Source organism: Centruroides vittatus, unplaced genomic scaffold (genome assembly GCF_030686945.1).
Source record: "Centruroides vittatus isolate TY-2023 unplaced genomic scaffold, ASM3068694v2 contig_975, whole genome shotgun sequence".
NCBI lineage: Eukaryota > Metazoa > Arthropoda > Arachnida > Scorpiones > Buthidae > Centruroides > Centruroides vittatus.
Window position 1 is genome coordinate 3,324,524 of NW_027122648.1, and position 23,146 is coordinate 3,347,669.

Here is a 23,146-nt window from a genome sequence, read left to right on the forward strand (position 1 = left end):
TAATGTGTATACACGTATTCATATATATCACGTATATATATTACATGTATACACGTAGCTACACTATATGTATTAATATGTACACACCAATGTATTAGCCTATTAAACATATCTTAATTTTTTAAATAATATTTCTAATTTAGTTATTAAAAATTAATTTATTTTGCAGGAATTTCAGTCTCTGTATTTGATTTACTAGAATTTCGTTAATAAAAATATGGCAAGAACATGATTTATTTTTATTTAATTTAAATTTAATGTAAATTAAATATTTACATTTAGCGTATTATTTTATACATATTCAATTTATTTAAAACATTTAAAAAATTTAAATTGGAGAGAAATTTTAGTTCCAAAATTAAAAAAAAAATATTTAAAGAAATACAATGAAAATTTTGTTACTAAGCTCCAATAATTAATTACATATTTTAATCATTAATTCAAATAAAATTGGATACAAGAAAAAATTAATTAATTAATTCTAATTTTTAAAAAGGTTTCATTTTATTGTTTAATAATAAAACGAAATAAAACATTTTATTATACGGCACGCAACTTCATGAGAATTGAATGCATAAATTAATATTTTATTCAATATCAATCAATAACATTGGATTTATTGAAACTAATATCTCAAATACTATAGTAGAGATAACAGAGTTTATTATTAGAGAAATATTAGTTTCAACAATTTTCGAGACAAGAAGTTCTTTTATAACATTGGATTTATATTAATTTCAGTAATTGAAACAGTCGCCATTTCGATTCTATGAAAATTCAAAATACTGTATAAATTCATATAATATATATTTTGAAGAAAAATTGATAAGTGAATTATTAAAATGCATTTATACTCATACATGCACTGCTACAGAAAGACCAGAAAAACTGTTTGATCTTCTGGTTCCCTTGCGACGAAGCTTGAGAAAAAGTGAGTGCCCTAATATAGAGCCTGTATAAGAATCCATTTTGATGGAGCACTGTATTTCTTATGAATTATGAAAAGAACTTTTATTTTTCAAACCTATAGTAAAATTTCAACGGAATATACAAAACGACTCAAAAAAGATAATGACTCAGGTTTCTGTTAACTTTTCAGAGACCTTGTTCTTTCACATTAGCATAATGAATTGTTTCATTTTGTGACAAACATAACTGAAGTATAACTACAGCTCAACTCAAGCTGTTTCGGAAATAAAAGTTCATACAGACAACCAAACGATCGAATGGATGAAGAACTTTCAAACATCAGATAAATTTTTATGCCAAAAATAAATAAGAAGAGAAACTTATCACTAAAATACAATCATGATATATTTATTCAACTACATTCACACATAGAAATGTTTTGATTAGTTTCTTTTTCTTTTTGGGAAGAATAAAATTCTGAAAAATAAATTTTTAAAGAATGTAACAAGAATTCGCCGTGATCGATTTTTAAAATTTACTGTATTTTAAAATTTTTTATCATATTTTTAAAAAATTATTTTTTTATAAGAATATTAATCTTCCATTAAATTAATTGCCATATACATATAAAATTCCAAAAAACTACTGAAAATAATAATAATTTATCTATTCATTTTATTATTCGAAAATATATTAAATTGTTTTCATCCAGTATTATTTTTTATGTAGATTTACCAGTAATCTTAAATGTGGAGTAAGACCACTTGTTACGTTTAAAAAATAATCCGAATATCTAACAAAAACAGAATAAAATAATATTTTAGCATTTAAAACTTTCAAAACATTTTTAAATAATGAAAAAAAACTCATCTTGATATAATGATGTTTTAAAACTAAGAAAAAGAGAAAAATGTTCTTTATCCTCGGCCGCCATTTTTGTATTTAAAAAGGTCATCCATTACCGACCAATTACGTTGATTTTTATAATTTATTCAAAAATTTTTGTTTTTATTTTAAAAATAATTTACATTAATTAATTGAATATTACTATAATTCTGTAAATTATATTTTAATTATTTAAACAAAAGTGTGATGTAAAAATTGAATTAAATTTAAGACATGATTAAAAAGTAGATATAAAAGTATCTACTTTTTAATCATGTTAAAAGACTCCAAATATTTTCATAAACTTATATTTTTATTTTAGCTAAAAATTATGCAAATATTGTAATTTAAATGTTGTAATTCTTCTAAACGATGTTGTAATGATAGGAGAACATTATTAAAAAATTATAGTTCATCAAACTTTTGTGATAAATTAATTTAGGTTCTTTGATGAAGATAATTTTAAATACTAATTATTGAATTTGTATACAATGTAAAGTTAATATATCATTCTATATCTTATATAATATAGGTCGCGTTTCTTTATGCAGCGAGAGTGTAGCGAAATGACGTCACGAGCAGTGTTGGCCAATTAGAAACCAGTTTCAGTGTGTTCGCTGTAAAGCGCTTCTCGAGCGCTGCATAAAGAAACGCGGCCATACAAAACTGTGAACGAAATCTATATTATCATACTGTACCATACTTTACACAACATATAGCATATATATATATATATATATATATATATATATATATGCTATGTGTGTATATATATATATATACACACATATATTACATAACATACTACGTGTATATGTAATCTGTTGTTCTATGGTACACCGTACAGAGCTAAAATGCAATATGATAAACATAGTATGGTACAGTATAATAATACATTGCACAGTATTGTATATATTATCATACTACGTTATCTTAGTATGACAATATATAGCTCACTGTATAGTATTTGTATATAATTTTGTATACAAATACAGTACTATATTATTACATACCGTATCAATAAATAATATAGTGTTTATTCTATATACAAAATACAAACTCTGTTTACTTGTGCATTGCAACCATATCATATACGTACAGTACATAATTTCTTTAGAATATGATTCAATTATATTTTTCTATAATTTATTTTGAAGTATGCTCTATACAAAACTTGCAATTGTAAAAAAAAAACAATTTCATTGTTTTTTTACAATTGCAAGTTTGTAGAATGAAAAATAAAATACCGCGGAATGGAAAATTGTTATTTTTCATTTACACTAGCAGAAATAAAAATTTTACGAGAAAAACCCTGGTATATTGTATATTGTTTACCATGTGTTCAGTTGCATAAATACTTGCTTCTTATCTCCACTATATGTTTTCTTATTCAAATTTCGTACAAATCCAATCAATAGTTATAGATTTATGTTAACTATCAAATCGAGAGAGTCGTTTCGAAAATCAAAACGTTAGCATTTCGTTCGCATTAACAACTTTATCTGTTACCTATATAACAACTGCACCATTCGACATTTCGAAAATGTCAAATGTTTAAACTGTAAAATTTTTAAAAATATAATACACAAATTAATAATCGTGACAAATTTTGCTTTCACCAAATTCCATTTTTCACACAATTTATCAATAAACAAAAATGTTATTTTTTACAAAAATTTATTTTTTGAAATTTAAGAATATTTTTAGATTTTTCAAACATTATTATTATTATTATTATTATTATTTAAGTAAGAATTATTAATTTCCTTTTCTTACAAATTTTAGATTCGTAATTTGAATAAATTTTTATAAAGTTAAGTAACGAACGTGCAAATAATATCGATGCCATGTAACTTGTTGCTATGACGACAACAGTTATGACAACAACATATCTGTCTTCTACGATCATTAGATTTCCTTCAGCCATTTACAGGAATTATTGGAAAATAATCTCGATCATTTTTACAATAACATTTGATCATTTTTTTTATCGATACGGCAAAACTATTATTATTATTATTATACGCTAGACAATATATATAAATCAAAATATGATATTTACAAGTTTAAAAATTCGAATTTATAAAGAAAAAAACAAATAAAACAAAATTAAAACAAAAACGTTTATGCGATTGGGTAAAAATCGAATTTTATAACAATTTTAACCCGATAATAAATTTAAAAAATAATTATATAATAAAAATTAACAGACCTTTTCGCCTTTTAATTCATCCATTTTATCTTCATAATTTTGAAGATTACTAACAAGCGACTGCATTTACAAATTCCGTTACGTGAGAGATGACGCTTGCGCGCATGTCACGTGACGAGAGCATCATCATCATCGCAATAATTCAAAATTAATTAAAATAATGAAATTCGTGATATTTATTGTAATATAATAATATTACACATAATCACTGTTAATTTGCATTGTTTGTGTTAATAATAATTTATTTAATACAAAATCACACACACGTGCTTTATACGTCATTGCTCTAGTGTAATATTCATAATTATAATTACAAAGTTCTGTGTATATGTAGTTCGTGTATATATTTTTGGCATCGACTTTTTTCTGATATATTTCGTGAAAATTGGCAAAAAAAAGGACGATGATGTCAAAATACGTGAAACCGGAAATCATTTTAAAAAATGCTCCCTCAAAAAATATCTCGAAAACTATCTTAAAATGCCAAAAAATATGAAAAAATATTTTCAAATTCTAAAACAAAATAAATAAATTAAAAATTTCAAAAAATCAATTTAAAAATAAATTTAAAATTACAAAATATAGAATTTGAAACAATATCTTAAATTTGAGATTTTACCTCAAAATGCTAAAAAAAAATTAATTAAAACGCTAAAAATTATACATAAAATATATCTTAAAATAATGAAAAATATTTTAGATATTTTTAGTTTATATACTTACGTTGATATAACATCGCACTTTATACTTCATATATTAATTATTATTGTATGACGATATTTACTTTCTGAGATATATAATTAATAAAATTCTATAGTGTGAAGTATATTTTATAGTATATAATTATTATATAATCTATTCTCTTACAGGTTTATATATTTTATATGTTTTCATATTATGTTGTAATTATAGTATATAGAAAAGAAGCTGTTTTGTTTTAAACAGTATATATTATACTAAGTATATATATACTAGTATATAACAGTATATAACAGTATATATTATATATACTGTATATAACAGTATATAACAGTATATATTATATATACTGTTATATACTGTATATATAATATATATATAATAGTTTATAACAGTATATATTATACTAGTATATATTATATTATTCCTGAATTACGGCGATCGTTTGGATCGCCGTAATTCAGGAAGTTATATATATATATTATATTAAGTACAGTAGAGCATCGATTATCCGACTTAGTTGGGGACTGGGGTTGGTCGGATAACTGAAAAGTCGGATAACCGAAAAGTATGAAAAAATACATTATTAGTATAGTGTATTAGGCCTGGTTTAAATACTAGCTTCCCTTTCATAGTCGAGCCAGTGCTGCCAGCTAAAACATGCAAAAATTTAACAAAAATAATATTAAAGTAGCCAAGACATAACCAAATATTGTAGCGCCACATCACTAGCGGACATTTGAATTTGGCGACTAGAACGCGGTCGGTTAACCGATAAGTCGGTTAATCGGGGGACGGATAATCGATGCTCTACTTTATATATTATATTAATGAAATATATACATTACATTATATCAGAGCTTCCTAAACTGTTGATCAAGACCCAGAGATGGTTGAGAAAAATTTAGCAACAGTAAAATTTTGTACTAAGTATCTATGCAAAGCGGCATTTTCAGCAATAAAGATTATAAAATCAAAATATTGGTGAATTCTGAAAAAACGTTAAAAATGCTCCGTGTCCTGCAGTATCAAATATTCAGCCAAGCTTTAATTCTTTATGTAAAAATAAACAAGCGCTTCCATCTTATTAGTATGAAAATTTGCTCATGTCTCTAAAAAATGGTAATAAACGGTTAAATTCTGTAACACGTACATCAAAGAATTCTTTTTGAATTAATTGTATTATGATTTCTTATCAGTAACTTTATTTGTATACCCATTTTATATAATTATATAACAAGAGTCGCGTAAAATTTTCTCGGGTAAAAGATTTGAAAAATGAATGAAAAAAGTTTAAGAAGTCTTGCACTATACAAAATTTTACTTATTATAAACAGAGTATATTTAATATATTAAAAACATGTTACAGTAAGATTTTATATAGTATAACAACATACACAAAACTATCTATACAAAGTAGAATATATTCCATGATAAAATATAAAACAATATTTTTTGTTTTCTTAGAAAATCAAAACACTATATACAGTATATACATGCATATTCTTCTTTAGTTAGGAATATTTAATGCTTAAACAAAAATAATGAATAAATCGAAGTAATTTTTATATTATTACATATTTATATTTTTAGATATTGCGTGTTTGAAATTTTATGGAAGCAAATACCAGTCATTATCAAATAATTCGTTGAGTTGTGTTTTCTTTTCATTCGTTAATTTCGTTTCATGCATGCAGAATTATTTTATTTAGAAAAATTAGGAACATATATGTTTAAATTTAAAAACAATTTTAAATGAATTTATAAAATAAATTTTATTTTTTCGAAATTTTCGGAATATTTTTTGTACTTTAATAATGAATATTGATAGCATGGTTAACAATTAAGATTGATTAGATGCGTCAGTTGTTGTTTACATGAATATTGTGAATAATTTCCATGTATATATATTTTAATAAATGCTGAAATTTAAATTATGAATATACTTAATAATCTAATAAAAAAACTTCCAAAATAATGATGCAAAAACACTAAATTTTAAAGCAAAAAATGAACCTTGACATGTATATATAACTTAGCGTTCTAGAGAATTGGCAAGTGGCCATACTTAAAAACGGCTTTTGAATATTATAAACATGAAAATATTCTTAATAAAATAAGTAAAACAATTTGAAAACAAACTATAATATAGACACAAAAATGTTATTTATAAGATAAAAATTATATTTCTTAAACATATCATTTAAACATACAATAAATGATAATAATAAGTAATAATATAATACAAATAAGTTTAACGAATATATATTATTATTCATTATATTTTTTATAATATAAATACTCTTTATTCAATATTTATAATAAATTCGAAACAAAATATTTTTTTTTAGTAAAACAATATTATAATATAGAAAAATACAAATGTTTCAGATTCTGTCATATGTTTTTACGCTATTATTTTATTTTTAGAGTTCGAAAGTAATATGGATTGAGTATACAAGTCACGAAAATTTTGGCTAAATTCAGTTACCCTAAAAATACTTTCTGTTACAAGAAATCGCGTGAGGAAAAGAAGCAATATGGCTGCTTACAGTAGTTCCGGATTATAACAATGTTGCCAGATATATTATAAATATATTTATGTTTATTTTTCTTAAAATGTCTTTATATTAAAAAATAAAGATATGCTTATAAAAAAATTTAAATTTATTACAAGTATACAATTTTATATTTTTGAATAAATAAGTACAATAAGCCTTAAATTTAATATGTCTATTGTAGTTTGTAATAAGCTCTAGTGTAAAAATAATTTTAATAAAATTTAATTTTTTAAAATATTTTTATTAAAATGTTTAATATTTCGAAATAAACTTTTAGATTTGTATTATAAAATTGAACAGTTTAAAATAAGTGAATTTTGTTTAAAATTTAATTTTTTCTATTAAAATGAATAGTGCTTTCGTTTTTATTTTTTATTTTTTCTCAGACAGAATAACAACAAATTCAAAACAGATTCGAGAAATTTGGTCAGAAAATGTCTTTTCTTATTGAAATCTTCATCGTAAAGGCAAGGGAATTGTCACGTTTCCAAATCACAATTCAATAAGAAACAATTATTCTTTTTCTTACGCTACAAAAATAAAAAAAAGTACAAAAATTATTCTTTTTTCGGTTAAATTTTTAACATTAAATATTTGTCTTTTTAAGTAAAAATTAGCTTACGTTAAAGCTACTGTCAGGCTGTCAGTCTGATGAATATCTCAAAAACCATTTAAAAAGGAAACCTGAAATATTCGGGTTAATTTCAAAGGCTCGCCCTACATTCTTACCAAAAATTTGATAAGAATTTCAAGAGTTTCAGTAAAATTTTTAGTAAGAGACATTCTTTTCTAATCGAATTTTTAACATTAAAATTTCTTCTTTTTTATTTTAAACGTTTTTATGTAACTTTTTTGCATCATGTCCTCAATCTTGCAACTCAAATTTCATCCTCTTCTACTTAAAATAAAAGGCTGAAACTTTGAGTACAATACATTTTAGAGTTTTAAGGAGTGACCCAACCCCAATATCCTCTCCGCTCTGAAACCCTATAAACATTACAAAATATAGAATTTAATCAGTAGCATATATCAATTGGACTTCGTCGTGTGCCTCACTACAATGCATTTGGATTGTACTGTACTGATGCGCACGGACGTAGATCCATAAGGGACAGAGGTCCCCATCAATATTTTGTACCTGAAAATATATACCCAGAAAACTTAGAAAAACTCTTCCCAACGCATTTTTATTTTCTGTTGTATTACAAAAATTAAGAATAGAAACGATACTGATCCGGCTGTTATATACAACAGAGGGAAAGTATGGAAATCGGTCGAAAATGACCACCAAGATTTTTACATGTTTGGATTCGGGGCACCTTGAAACTTCGTGAAATGCAAAACAAAATTGTTTTTTTTTCTGTATTTATGGATGTTAGTGTGTGAGAGTGCACGATTTTTTTCACCCACTTCGAGCTGTTCAATATGTGTTCTGTCGAAATTTTCTGAAATTTTGCTAAGAGGTTTGTGTATTAGGGGATAGATGCTATTAAATTTTGGTGATTAGAAGCGAAGGAGTGTGGCGATAGAAAGGGAATCGTGTCATATCTCGAGTGACATCGGACTTAATGAAGGTTTTACTCGTTATTAGCATTTATAAATTTTTATAAAACTCATCTCTACGCTCAAAATTAAGTTTTTTGCCATTTTATAATAATTAATAACATTAAAAGTTTTTAAATAAAATATCATAACAGATGGCGCCACACATAATTTTAAATTTCAGCCGGAAACGTTACGCAACTCGTTACTGGATATTTTTTTATATCCACTCAAAACTTGATATCTAAGAAATTATGCTTACACATTCTCATTGGTCCGATCCCGGAAATATTTACAGATCGATGCTGACGGTGTTGTGTATATATTGTTTTCGAGATCGAGTTCGGAGTGGTGGAGCTGGTCTCATTCCCACCATCCCCAATCTCTAAAATCATGACCAAAAGTATAATTTAATCAATAATCATATTCGTAAATAATATTTCAGATATGTGTGTTTAAGTGCATTGTAGTGATGCAAAAGCGTTTTTAAAATATTTATTACATATTAAAAATTAGCTTATATTAACATTCGATTACCTAGCAGGTGAATATCTATGAAATCATTCAAGAAGAAAAATTAATATTTTCTGGTTTATTTCAAGAGTTCGAATTCCGGGTTTAACTCTTAAATCTTGCCAATTCTCTTAAACTTTAAATTTCATTAAGATTGCTCAAGAATTTCAAAAATTTTGATAAAATTTTCATAAAAACATTTTCTCGACTGAATCTTTAGTATTAAAATCTCTCGGCATTTAAAAAAATAGCTACTGTTAATACCTTACTAGTCTGTACGTTAGTGAATCTTTCACAAATATCCGACGTTGGAAACGAAATTTTCGGACTAGTCTCAATAGTTCAATTTACATATTTATTACAAATTTGATGAAAATTGAGTAAGAATTTCAATATAAAATTAGTAATAATATATAATATTTTTATCTTAAAAATTATTCACAAATTATTTAATTAAATTTTTAAATGTTTATTTAAAAAAGACCGCTTAAAAATTCTTTCAACAAATTAGCTTTTATTGATTTGTTAATAACACAATTTCTAACAATTAGCTTTTCTAGAATTCTAAAAATCAATCCATAATTAATTTTAGTTACATAGATCTTAATTAGTTTCCATCCAGCTTATCTATTCTCACGAAGCATCACAGTTTTCTCATTAACGCCAAATTCCCTCCCTCAGGTTCTGTTGATAGATTAGTCTATCATCGAAAATGTTAAGCTGCTATATATGAGTAATTACTATTTAAGTTATCTAAGAAGCCTACTTCTAAAAAAGAACCTTCTTAATTGAAAAAACTTATATATCAATATAGAGAAGATTTAAAAGAAAAACCCTTATATTATAGAATTCTTTTATTTTGAATTTTCTTCTTTAAATATTAATTCCTTTAATTATAAGGGATTTTTTATTATAAGGTTACAAAGTTTGAGGTTTAAAAACCTAAACTCTGTATTTCATTTTAGGTTTTTAAAAATTCTTAAAATTAAAATAATAATAGTAATGATAACTTATAGCGCTAAATCCTATAATAATCCAAAATTATATATATAAATCTTTATAAATTATAACTTTAGCTATATAAAGTAAGCATTGATTCATTAAAAAACATGTTAAACTTTAGGATTTTTAAAGAATCTTGTAATTTTTAGAACATTCTAATTTTTTTTAACTCTTTAACAACCTTAAGAACTTATATACACACAATTTTTAAGCATTCAGATTAAGTATCGAAGTTATTCAGATATTTTGAAAGATAATTAAAATAATTAATGGATTGCTAAAACAAAAAAAATAAAATAAAATAAAAAGTCAAAAAAATCTCTTCAGGGTCGATATATTTTCTTTCTTATCACTTAAATTTTAAAGTTGTTTCTTTTAGAAAATGTCATTTGCCAAGCACGAAACCGGAATAAAATGCAATTCTTTTAAATATATCTAATCATGATTTTTCTATCAAACTACTTTAAAAACTCCGAAAAGAAAATATATTTTCTGGGCTTTTAATTCAAATTAAATATTAAATAAATTTAAATTATTAATTGTCATTAACAGAACTTTAATTCGTATAGGAAATCGTTAATTTGATATCTTATTTGTGTATGTGTGTGTGTGTATGTGTGTGTTTTTTTTTTTTTTTTTGCAAATTATGTGAAAATCTTTTATCGATAAGTAATTATTACACTTTAAAGTAATTAATGTTACTAACAGTAATTTTGTATGTAAATCATTGCTTTTAAACCATTTAAAATGCTAAAATATAAGCACTTTTTATATTTACTACATGAGGCTATATAAATATACAGGATGGCCCAAAACCCATCACAAAACTAAGCTGCTTTTTTATTCATATAAGTCTCTGCCTGTAAACTCCGCAAAAATGCGCTTAATGGAAGCAAAATAAATTATAACCTATTACATTTAAATTACATAAATAAAATATATTTATAAGAGTCTATTTCTTAAGAATTTCATGTGAAAACATCAAAAACTGTAAAGAACTAAAAGCTCTGAATTAGAAAAAAAACATTAAATTAAACACAACGAGAAATTATTTATTGTGACATCGTCATAATGCCGGGCTGGAATTTTTAATCATATTTTTAATTTATTTAATTCAAAATGTGTGATCACCTCAAATTAGTACTGTAATGTCTTGCCCCTGTACATCATACTTTTCCGTTAGCAATGGAGTCGTGCCGGTCATTTTTCCATATCTGGTCTTGAATTTCATTTATCTAGTTCTCGAGATTAAGGAAAGACAGACGGACAGATGGACGACAGTGGGAATTTATAGATCTACAATTTTTTCAAATTATAGCCCAATAAAACCCATAGAATTAATACAAAAGAAAAATTAATAAAATTAAAAAAATAATAATAAATAATAAGTATGAATTTTTTATTTCCCTTTTAAATATCTGTATTTATATTTTCACTAATTACAGGTTAAAAATATTATAAAATTTTAAAAATTTCAAAATTTATCTTAGGCGTTTTCAAAAGACGGAAGGATATATGCTCTTCCTTCACCAAATATTTACAATAAATACATAAGGAAATTTATAATAAATATTTAATGACTATTTATTCGTATGATTTTCTAATAATAAAATAAAAATAAATTAATTAAATATTTTTATAATGTAAAATTATTTCATATATTACGAGTAAAAGTCATATCAGATTTATTCACAAATATACTTTTATACACAAATCTAATTTCCTAATGCCCTCATGCCCCTTTATGACATCAGGTTAGCCCATAATTAGTGAAAATGCAAATTTAAATAGCTAAAAAAATGTTATTTAAATGTCGCACTTACGTTTTTACTAATGTTATAAGCTGTGAAATTGTTTGGCTTTATAATATTTATATTTACTTTCCTTCTAATCACGTTATGAAAACTTTTGTTTCTGGATTTTTAATTTTCATATTCACATTTCGCTAATTATAGCTTAGAAATTCCTAAATTTTTCATATATTTATATTGCCATTATTATTAATAATACCACTTTACTTTTAAAACTTTATCCTTAAATTTCATTTTTAGAAAATTTCATTAAAAAACAATGTAGAAATTATACAACATGCAATACAATCGTTTAAGATGGCGACATATTTTTCGTAAAATAAATTACGTTTAACTGGAAGATAAGTTTTTATATTTTTATCGAGTAACTATTAAAGTTTTAAATGATAGTTTACAGCGTATATCAGTAGATGATTTATAATGTCACGTGCAACTATTTATAGGTCGTATATAAGATGTGAGAGACCAAGTTTATCTCTTGAGGTTTCTAAAACTCAAAGACTTCTCTGTATTCTTTTCTTAGCTATTTTTAAAATATGGTAACAATAAAAAAGTAGAATAGAAATCAACAAATAGTAAAAAAAATTTCCTTTGCTATTTGTTGAATTTTTCCGTATTTTGTGTTTTTGTTGTTTCCTTTTTTAATTGCATTTTTAATTCTATTTTATTGTATTTAATTTTAACACTCAGTTCTGTGCTTTCCAAACAATTCTTGAAAATTTCAGAATTAATTTTTACTATTAAAGATTTTTATATTCTATTTTATTCAGTTCCAAACAGCTCTCTCTCTCTGTATATATTTTTTTATCTTTTACGTTTTACTTCCATGACTATTATTTTATATTAAACTGTTCCAAAAATTTTACACTTCTTCATTCTTTGCGTTTTATTTTATTTATTTTTTAAGACACCATTCAATTCTATAATTTTCATATCATGTATTTTATTCTCACAATTTATATTTTATTTTGTCTATGCTTTTCAATTACGTGCATTCGAATGTTCGGATTTGCTTTATTCAATTCTATATTTCACAGTGTTTTTTTTCATTCCTACGATTTATATTTTACGTTATCAGTGCCGCCGTTCAATTATAAAATTTTTATTCTTGTGATTTATATTTTATTTTATCATTGCTATTCGACGTTGTATAAAATATCACACTTTTCATTCACAATTTATATTCTACTTCTTATACACTCTTCAATTACATGCTTTTTAATTCTTATCGTTTACATTCTATTTTATTAATATTATTCATTTCTGTGAATTGTTCTATTTTATCAGTGTCATCCAATCGTATACTTTTCTTATGACATGTTCTTACTCCATACATGCCAACCAATTCTATGCTTCTTCATCTATGTGCTTTTCAATCTTATCGTTTATATTCTGTTAGTCGTTCATTTTTTATAATTTTCATTTTTTTCAGTTTACGCTTCATATTATCTCTTCAATTATATATTTTTAATTCTGTGCGCTTAATCATTTGTCGTTTTTATTCTATTTCATCAATACCATCCGATTCTATACTTTTTTATCGTTTTCTTTTATGACTTATATTCTACTCTTTAAGTGCTATTCAATTCTATACTTCATCGTGTGTTCTTCGTTCTTATCACTTACATTCTATTCTATAGATGCCATTCAATTCTATACTTTTTCATTGTGTGCTTTTCATTCCTATGACATATTCTATCCTATCGAAGCCATTCATTTCTCTACTTTTCACCTTACACTTTTCGTTCGTGCAGTTTACACTCCACTTTATCTATGCACTTCAACGTACGTTCTAAAACTGTGTACCATTTACCATATACTTCTCACTCTTGTGATTTTCATTTTATTTTATATTAACATTATTACTCTCTAGATAAAAAAACAGACGTTTTTCTTCATTGCTGTTTACTTATTTAGCTATTTTGTTACTCAACCTTTCACTTCAAACAACCGAAAATTTGTGTAAGTAACCTTTCGAATATTTATTAGAAAAAACCAAAAGAAAGAATTATGAAGAAGGATGAAAAAAAGATAAGAAAGATGAAACAATTTGCATCTTTAATTTGCAAATCATTTCGAATTAAATGCAATTTCTTTAGTGATGAAGTCGTAAACAATTGCTAAATATCTACTTATAAACCGTAATAATCCCTTGATTAATTACAAAATTAATGCTTTATCATCGAATGTAGAGCTGTATACATACAGTAAAGTTAATAAATTAATATTTACATCAGTTTGAATTATTATTAATGGAACGTTAAATAATATTTATTAAACAGAATTAATGAATAATGAAATTCGCTATAAGATATTTAATAGTTTTGACATCTATTTGACCTAAATTACGGATGTTTTAATGAATTTTTGTTAATTAAATATTAATTTTTTGAATTCAAAATTCAAATTTTAGACTTAAGATGGGTTTTAACTGATGATATCTAGTTACTTATAATGGTAAATATGAAGTAATATTAATTTTAAATCATGTAGTAATTCATTTTTCGTGATTCCACCCGTTAGAAATTCAATCGATCGTTGGGAATGACAGTCGTATCAGAGTGTAGAAAAGCCTGAGGCGTTGGTAACCATAGCAACAAGATGATGTGGAACAAAGAATGTTGTGGATAGATCTTTTGTTCATATTGTTGTTATTTAATATGATAAAAAATCATTTTGATTCATACAAAGCTTCTGTGCATGTAATGCTATTTAAACACGCTTGTTTAACACAAAAAATAAATAAAAAGTGGTGACTTTCACTTACAACGCTTCTTGTTCAATTCTTTTCATTATTTTCCCTCTTATAAACCTCATTTAATGATATGGTATTTCCAAAATCCTCCAATAAAAGAAGAGGAAACAAAAAAGTTCGGCGCCGTAACCTTTGACCTTACGGCGCGGAAGCAAAAGTATCTACAGAGAAGACGTGATATGGACCAGAAATTACACAGTTTTAAAGGAAAAATTTTATTCAAATTCTTCTCTAAATTCGTCTAGATGAAACGCTTTATGAAATTGTCTCAAAGGGAATCTTTTCGCGAAATTATGACATAAAAGAAAGTCTAAAACATAAAATTTTGACATTTTTTTTCTTTTTTTGTGATTAAACGAGAAATTTTTGGTTCGATTTTAGTGCTAAAATTTTAAATTTTGGTTCAGGTTTTCTGGTAATAAAATATAAAATTTTGACACCTTTTTGGCAATAAAATGTAAATTTTGGCTTCCTTTTCTCTGTTGTAAAACTTAAAATTTTTGCTAAATTTTAATAGTAAAATAGAAAATTTTGGTAATTCTTTCAATAATGACACTTAAAATTTTGATTTATTTTTTTTTTTTAAATTTACAACACTAAAGTTTTATAATTAAAACATTTGTCGAAATTTTAACATTTTATTGCCTTTTTTAGCACTAAAACCTAAACTTTAAGAACAATTCTAGAGGATAAATTACAAAATTTTAAACCAAGTGACGAGAAATTATCAAACATACACTTAAAAATATGATGCACTTAAACAAAAGTATGCCACGTTGCAGACATAATTTTACACAGGCACGAAACATTTAGAAGAATTTTGCACAAAAGAAATTCTTGTATAATCAGAGAAACAATTTCCTGAATAGATATAATGCAATTTTCTATAATCAGATATCAATCATAAGAAGAAAAATAACAATAAAGGTTCTCATAATCCCATTCTATACATAACTTATCAAATTTTTATAGCACAGAAGTAACTTAACACCAAAAATAAAGAAGATATCTCACGATCCTACATGTTTTTTATGAACAAGAAAAAAATTCTTTCATAAAAGTATAGACTTATTTTTCTGTTTTTACGGAGGATAAACTATATCCATCATAAACTATATATATATTCTATAGAGTTATTTATTATGGGATAAGTATTTTCTAATTTAAAATTTATGATGTATCTTAAAATAATTTGACTCTTTTCAATGACGTGAGGTTTATCAGATGATAAACAATATCAGATGAAAGATAAAATATTTAAAAAATTTCATTTCATAAAGAACAAAATCCACGTCAAATTTATTGAAGACAGGAAATTTATTCTCAACTCTTCTTTGAGACAATAATGTTAAAATTCTTGACATCTGACATCTTTATCCTCAATGGAATTTTGGAAACATTGGAAAAATCCCAACTCACTCAACTCCAAAAGAAAAAAAGACTAAAATTTATAGAAATACATTAAATAATTTCAAATTAAAATTATATAAACTAATACTAAACTTAATTTCTTAAATTTACTATAATTTATTGATTAAATTTAACTATATATGTACAGGGTGGACAAAAAGTCAGTTAATTCTGTTTTATTTTGTATATTACAAGTGGAGATGCCAATATAATGCATAAAATTAAGTTTAAAACAGCGTGTACAATTGATGTAAACATGATAAAATATATATTTAAGCATTTAAGTATTTAAATAAGACAACAATTTAACCTTTACATTGGTTAATTGGCCCACTCTGTAGATACAAATATACCTTTTTTTCTTTTACAAGATTGCTAGAAATAGAATTTTAAAATATGATCAAGTGCTTAAGTATTTGAAAAAGAGCAATTTAGTCTATACAATGATCAACTGACTTTCGGATCACGTTATATAAATAATTAAATTTAATAAATAAATTATAAAATGTTTTAAAAATTATAATGAATTTCATTATCAAAAATAGATAAAACTTGTAGATATCGTGTTGCATTTTAATTTTTTTAACGTATAAAAAGTTAATTAATTAATCAATAAAATACCATTTAGAGTTTTTTAAATGTATTTTTATTCATAAATTTATTCGCAATTAAAAAAATAAAAATAATATTAATTAAATTTATTTTACTTATTTTTCTAATGAGGATTTATGTAATTTACGAAATTAAATATCTTGACATTTAAAAGATTATTAGAAAATAAATATATATAAATAATATTTATTTAGGTTATTTAAAACATAAAATTTTTAAAATTTAATTTTTAATATAATTTTTATATATTTTATGTAATAATCAATAAAATTTACTTGGAGTTTATCCACTTTAATTTATTACTTAAATTGTATAGGATCAGAAGAGTTTTAGGCCATATTTTGAGAGTTTAGTCGTTAATTTAACGTATAAATTTTATTTTTATTTTTTTTTAAATTTAAATAAGATAAAATTACAAATTTTACAGTTAAATAATTACAATTTCCAATGACTAAATGCAATTTGCCTGATAAAAGTAATGATAAAAATTACTTTTTAAATGGTTTATAATTCGTTTAAATTATTCGTGTGATATTGATGATGAATATAATAGTTTAAATATATTTTAAATTATTCAAATTTATTTTATTTATTTATTTTTTTGTTTTATAAAAATTATAAAAAATTAATGAATAAAACTCATATTAAAAGATATACTTTTTCATATATTTTTTTACACATATGTAAATTATTTAAAATTATATAAGTTAAATGCAATAAAAAGTACTTTAAAAATATATTTTTGCATATTATATTTAACAATTTAAACAGTTTTTCTTTATAATTTTTGTAATATAAATATTTAAAAAATATATAATGTAGACAAGAATGTACAGTATGATATAATATAGAGCAAATAATATAGAGTTTAACATAAAAGGAAATAAGAATATTTTACTAGATATTCTAATAAATCTTTACTAAGAAAAATTGATCACTTAATAATAAAGTTGAGATAAAAATTTCTAAAAATACCAATTTTATTATAATATTTTTTATTTTAACGAATAATAATATAAGTAAAATAACTTTTTTGACAGATTTCATAATATTTTTTTACTTTGTATCAAATAAATTTGAATAGAAAACTAATTTAACTTCTATCAATTTTCATAAAAATGACAGAAAGTTAAAGAATATTTTATTTTAAAAAAATGAGGAAAAGAATTATTTAAAATGTATATTTTATATTGATAATTAGTAAAAATGATATAAATAAACTGACATTTTATAAATTTTAATTTTTCAAATGTATAAAAGTCAAATGAGTTTGATAGAAAGTTTAAAAGTTGTGTATTTTCTTTAAGTTATGATGTGTTTTAAAAGTTTATTAAGCTTAAGATAATTAATGATTGTAGTTTTAAGATTAAAGTTGCAAGTTAATAAGACTTTTAGACAGATTAAAAGGGAGTAAAGGCTATTCTTTAAAATCTCATTTTAATTAATTCTTAGAGAGTAAAGAATAGATGCATTGTCTGTAAATAACGTTCATCTTTCACGCTTACGAAAAATAATTATTTTCATAATTTTTCATTACTAAATAATAATTATAGTCAGAAAAATGTAGGAAAATATGTCACTTCTCTAATGAAAATTTTTTCTATTAAAAAAAAAAAAATAAAAAAATACATAAAAAATGTTTCTAAAATTCCATAATTGAACGAAAAAACCATGTATTAATTTAATATATTAATTAATGTTTATTTTTCATTAAGTATACATTTAAAAAAATAAGAATAAATAATTAAACATATAAATTCAAAAAATAATTTAATTTTTAAATTTTTCATACATTATTTCTATGTTTTATTTAAAAAAAATATTTTAAAACATAAAATTAATGTGTAATATATTAATTTATAAAATAAAATTGATATTTTATACATAAAAATATTTTTAAAATGGTTTTAAGAATACTAAAAAAGTATAATATAAAATTAAATTAAAATATTAAACACAAGTTTTGCAAGACGTAACAAAGCAATTTAATTAGAATTTTTTAAATATTACGTAATTAAAATGATATAAAATATAATAAACGTAACGTAAAAAATAAAATTTCATTAAAAAATAACATTAAAAACTGCATAATATTAAAAGAATTTGTAATTAGTGTTTCACACTTTTTTTATTAAATTTTTTTATTCATTGGACAATTTTTTATTTTAGATATTAATTTTATTTTAAAAATTATTGTGAAATGTTAATATATATAAGAATCAAAACTAACATATAAAATATTAATTTTGGATTTTAATATATTAATAATACATACATATATATATAAAAATTAACGAGAAATATTAATAAAAAATAATTTTTATAAAATATAATTAATAATTTTTCTTAAATTTTCTGCTCTTTATCAGAGCATTGTCATCTCTTTTCATTATAAACATTTACATAATAGTTGAATAAATTTATTAACTAGTTTAATAAATTTAACTAATTTCATAATCAACTTATCTATTAGTTTAATAAAGTATTTAATAATTTAATAAAGTAATCAATTTATTCAGTTATTTTAAATAATAAATTTAAAATTATATGTTAGGTATTGTTTTAAAATGTTCGTGCTGTACATAACACTTATGCTGTACAACATAAAAACAGCATAAGTGTTAATATTATACAATTCATTTCTTTGTTGAGTAATTTAATTAGTTAATTTCTTAATTTAGAACAAACACATTAATCAAATTAATTCTATCCTATATAAAAAATCATGAAATATATTTTTTTAAATAGAAAAGTGCTGCTGAAAACAATAATTCTGTAGTAAAAATTAAAATATTTACATTTTTATACCCTTAATTTCATTATCGACAATTTAATTGGTTACTACCCCAATTTAGAGCGTAAACATCAATCAAATTAGGTTTTTTTCTGAATAAATCAAACTAAAATATAAATTTTTACAATAAAAAATTGCTACTGGAAACAATATTTCAGTAGAAAAAAATAATGAAAAGAACAAGTCGATTTATTATTATTTTTTTTTTATCTTTTCAGTAAATAAAACTATAATTTAATATTATTAATTGTTTTAAAAAATAATTAAATGAATAAATATTAATCTTTCAATAATAAGTAATTTTTCAAGAAAGAAATGAAGAAACCCTTTTATACATTTCCAGATCGTAACTCATGCTTATTGGATGAAAACATCATAAATATTCATGACCATTCGCGATGTAATAAATAATAATGTTGAGAAATGTTTACAATAACCTGCAATTTGTGTTTTAGTGAAAAATCGCAATTTTAAAAGTTACATTTATCTGATTGAGTTTATTATTCTTTAAAAAAAATAACATTAATATAAAATATACAGTATAATATATTTTTATTTAATTCTTATATACACATATATATATATACGATATATTTTATTATAAGTAATATAATTTATTCTATAATATTTTTATATTATATTTTTTAAATTTAATTTCTTTAAAGGCATGCACGAATCAGATATAGAAAATATAAAATATCAACTTTCATTTTATATATATGTACATCAATAAAAAGGTAATAAATCACGCGAATTTGCGTGTTTATAAATTTTTAAAAAACTTCCTTTTTAATAAAAATCATGAGAAAATATTAAATTTCCTTTAATAAATGCATTTTATAAGTCACATAATTTAAAAATATAATTAGAAAAGGCGTTTTCTTTATGAATTTTTTGTTTAAAAATTTTAAAAAATGACATTTTTTAAAAAAATAAATTATTTAAAAATGAATATATTTTTAATTTCGTAAAAAGTTGGATTGTGAAGAGAAATTTTATTGTGAAAAAACAAATTAATGAAATTGGATCTATTGGTACTTCAATATGATGCATTATATTGAATGCAAAGGAAAGAGAAATTCAATTACATTTCCTTTATTAAATGTGTAGCTTCGTTGGGATATTTATATATGTATAGATAGATAGATAGATACAGATATACATATACTTTTTTTTCCTAATGCTGTATAGTAGAAAGCGCTCTGAATGCAATCCACGATATAGCCACACCCATGAATGCAAGACGTTGCTTCACGCCCAAAAAACCTTGCTTTTGTTAAACTCAGCCTACTATAACCCCTATTTATCATAATTTCCACATATCTTGCACATTAAATTAATCAAATTTACCAAAATTAGGAATAAAAACCATCACTACTAATGACATTTTCACTGTCTATAAATGTCATTGGTTACTTTCATTACATTTTAGAAAAGAAATATATATTTATAAAACTTATATAAATGTTTAAATTATTATAATTAAAAATTTACAGCAGGTTAAACTGTATTTAAGTAAACTACATTTAATTATAATGTAGAAAGCTTTACAACAATTCATGTTTAATATTGAAGTGAAGCTGACTTACAGGAAACAATCAGATTTCATTGCTGAATTAACAACTACTTTCTATATTAATTTAATAAATATTTGTACAGAAAAATTGTATAAAAATTAATGCAAATTATTTATTTATATAAGTAATAATATATATAATTATATAAATTTTTACAAATATTTATTACTATAAATCACGATACCATATGTGCTTATATACGGAATGATCGCTTAAGGTATAAAGATACGTCTTCGGGTATGTCTATCTTTATTTTTCTCAGCTTCTCGGCATCGGTCCAACATTCAAACCACCTGTTCCGTTAAAAGGAATAAAAGAAAATTTTTCAAAGTATAAATATATATATACATATAACTCACGGCAAATTGATCATTGATGTTGGATTTATCACTTTGTTGAGCATGTCCTGAGCTGCTGGATACAGGCAAGTCTCGGATTTTTCCCGAGATGTTGGCGGATGCAGATCCACTGGTGTAGTTCATTGGTACTCTCTGACAGTCTGGTAGCAAACACTGAAGCAAACTGTGCAGCAACAGCGCTACTGGTGGACAATCTGCAAACTGTGTCGTCATCCAAAGACCCAGTTGATGCACGACAGCACATAAAAGTACCTCACGAATATAAATTTTTAAAAAAATTATCCGTTAAATTGAAGCAATAATTGAGTTTATTAAAAGCTAAAACACAATCTTAAGTGCTGTTTATATTTATTATTTTATATCTTAAATTTTTCTTCAAATAAATTGGTTATAAAATTAGGAACTGCACGATGTGAATTAGTTACAAGAAATTTATTGCTGGAGTGTTAACTGCTTGAATAAATTCGTTTAAAAAATTTTATAATGATATATTATAATAAAATTATACAATTTACTTTAAATTTCTTAATTATGATTATTATACTATAAAATATACAAATATATTAATATAACAGGAAGAATCTTCACCTCGAAAAAATGACTTTTGAGAATTTAATTATATAATTTAATTTTTAGAATTGATTTAAATTATAATGATTTAAACGTTAAAGCATTACTTAAATTTTGTTTAACAAATTTCCATAATTGATGAGACTTAAATACAGCATCAAAATTTAAATTTAAATAGATTTAATCTAGAATCTGAAACTATACAAACTCTCGCAAAATTATAATAGGATTAATAATAAATAGAAATATTTGGAATTGATTATTAAATTTTTTACGTTAAAAGAATAATTTAATGCTCTTGTTTTAATATTCATATATTCATTTAATTATGTACTTTACTAAAGGGGAGGAGGAAAAAAGTTTAGTATTATAGATCGATATATGAGCGATCAAGTCGTTGTTCTGGCTAATTTAACAAATTATTAGCAACATTATCTTCCAAACGTGCACCATTCCGTAATCTAATGAAATGTCACTTGGGAATATTCCAAAGTTAAGAATTTTAAGATAAACAGTAACTTAGTATATTTATTATTAACGATTATCAAGCAGTAAAGTAGACTTGAAGAGGAATTATTATGTCGTTTTCTTGTACTACAACGTATTCTTATTTAGATACTCCAGTATTTTTATTATTATTATTTTATAGGTTCCTTTTTCTCTTGTTGAACATTCAATTGATTATTTGTCTCTTCTAAACATGCAATTGAATTTTCTTGTTTTTTTTAATAACCTGTAAAAATTATATTATTCTCAACGTAGAATTAAATATTTTCTTTTCTTGAACATGTTTACTTTTCAATAGGAAAATGAATATTCTCCTTTGTATTTGAAATTTTATAAAATATAAATCTAGTATTTCGATGTATAATTCTTTAAAAATTCCGATACAGTAAAACCTCGTTCATTTTGGGGTGTACAATTACAAATAAATG

General features: G+C 23.2%; 1 protein-coding gene across 2 annotated transcripts in view; it reads right to left on the reverse strand.

The window, feature by feature from the left end:
* LOC136985710 (inactive dipeptidyl peptidase 10-like) overlaps nucleotides 1-21,815 on the reverse strand; it is an 82,148-nt gene extending 60,333 nt beyond the window's left edge. The window contains exon 1 of one of the 2 annotated variants that reach the window (XM_067283046.1): nucleotides 21,642-21,815. In XM_067283046.1, coding sequence (XP_067139147.1) covers nucleotides 21,642-21,764 — 123 coding nt within the window. In that variant the 5' untranslated portion in view covers nucleotides 21,765-21,815. Of the gene's footprint in view, nucleotides 1-4,006; nucleotides 4,134-21,641 lie in introns of those variants that run through there. The other variant, XM_067283047.1, reaches the window with a different exon arrangement.
* Nucleotides 21,816-23,146: the final 1,331 nt, after the last annotated feature.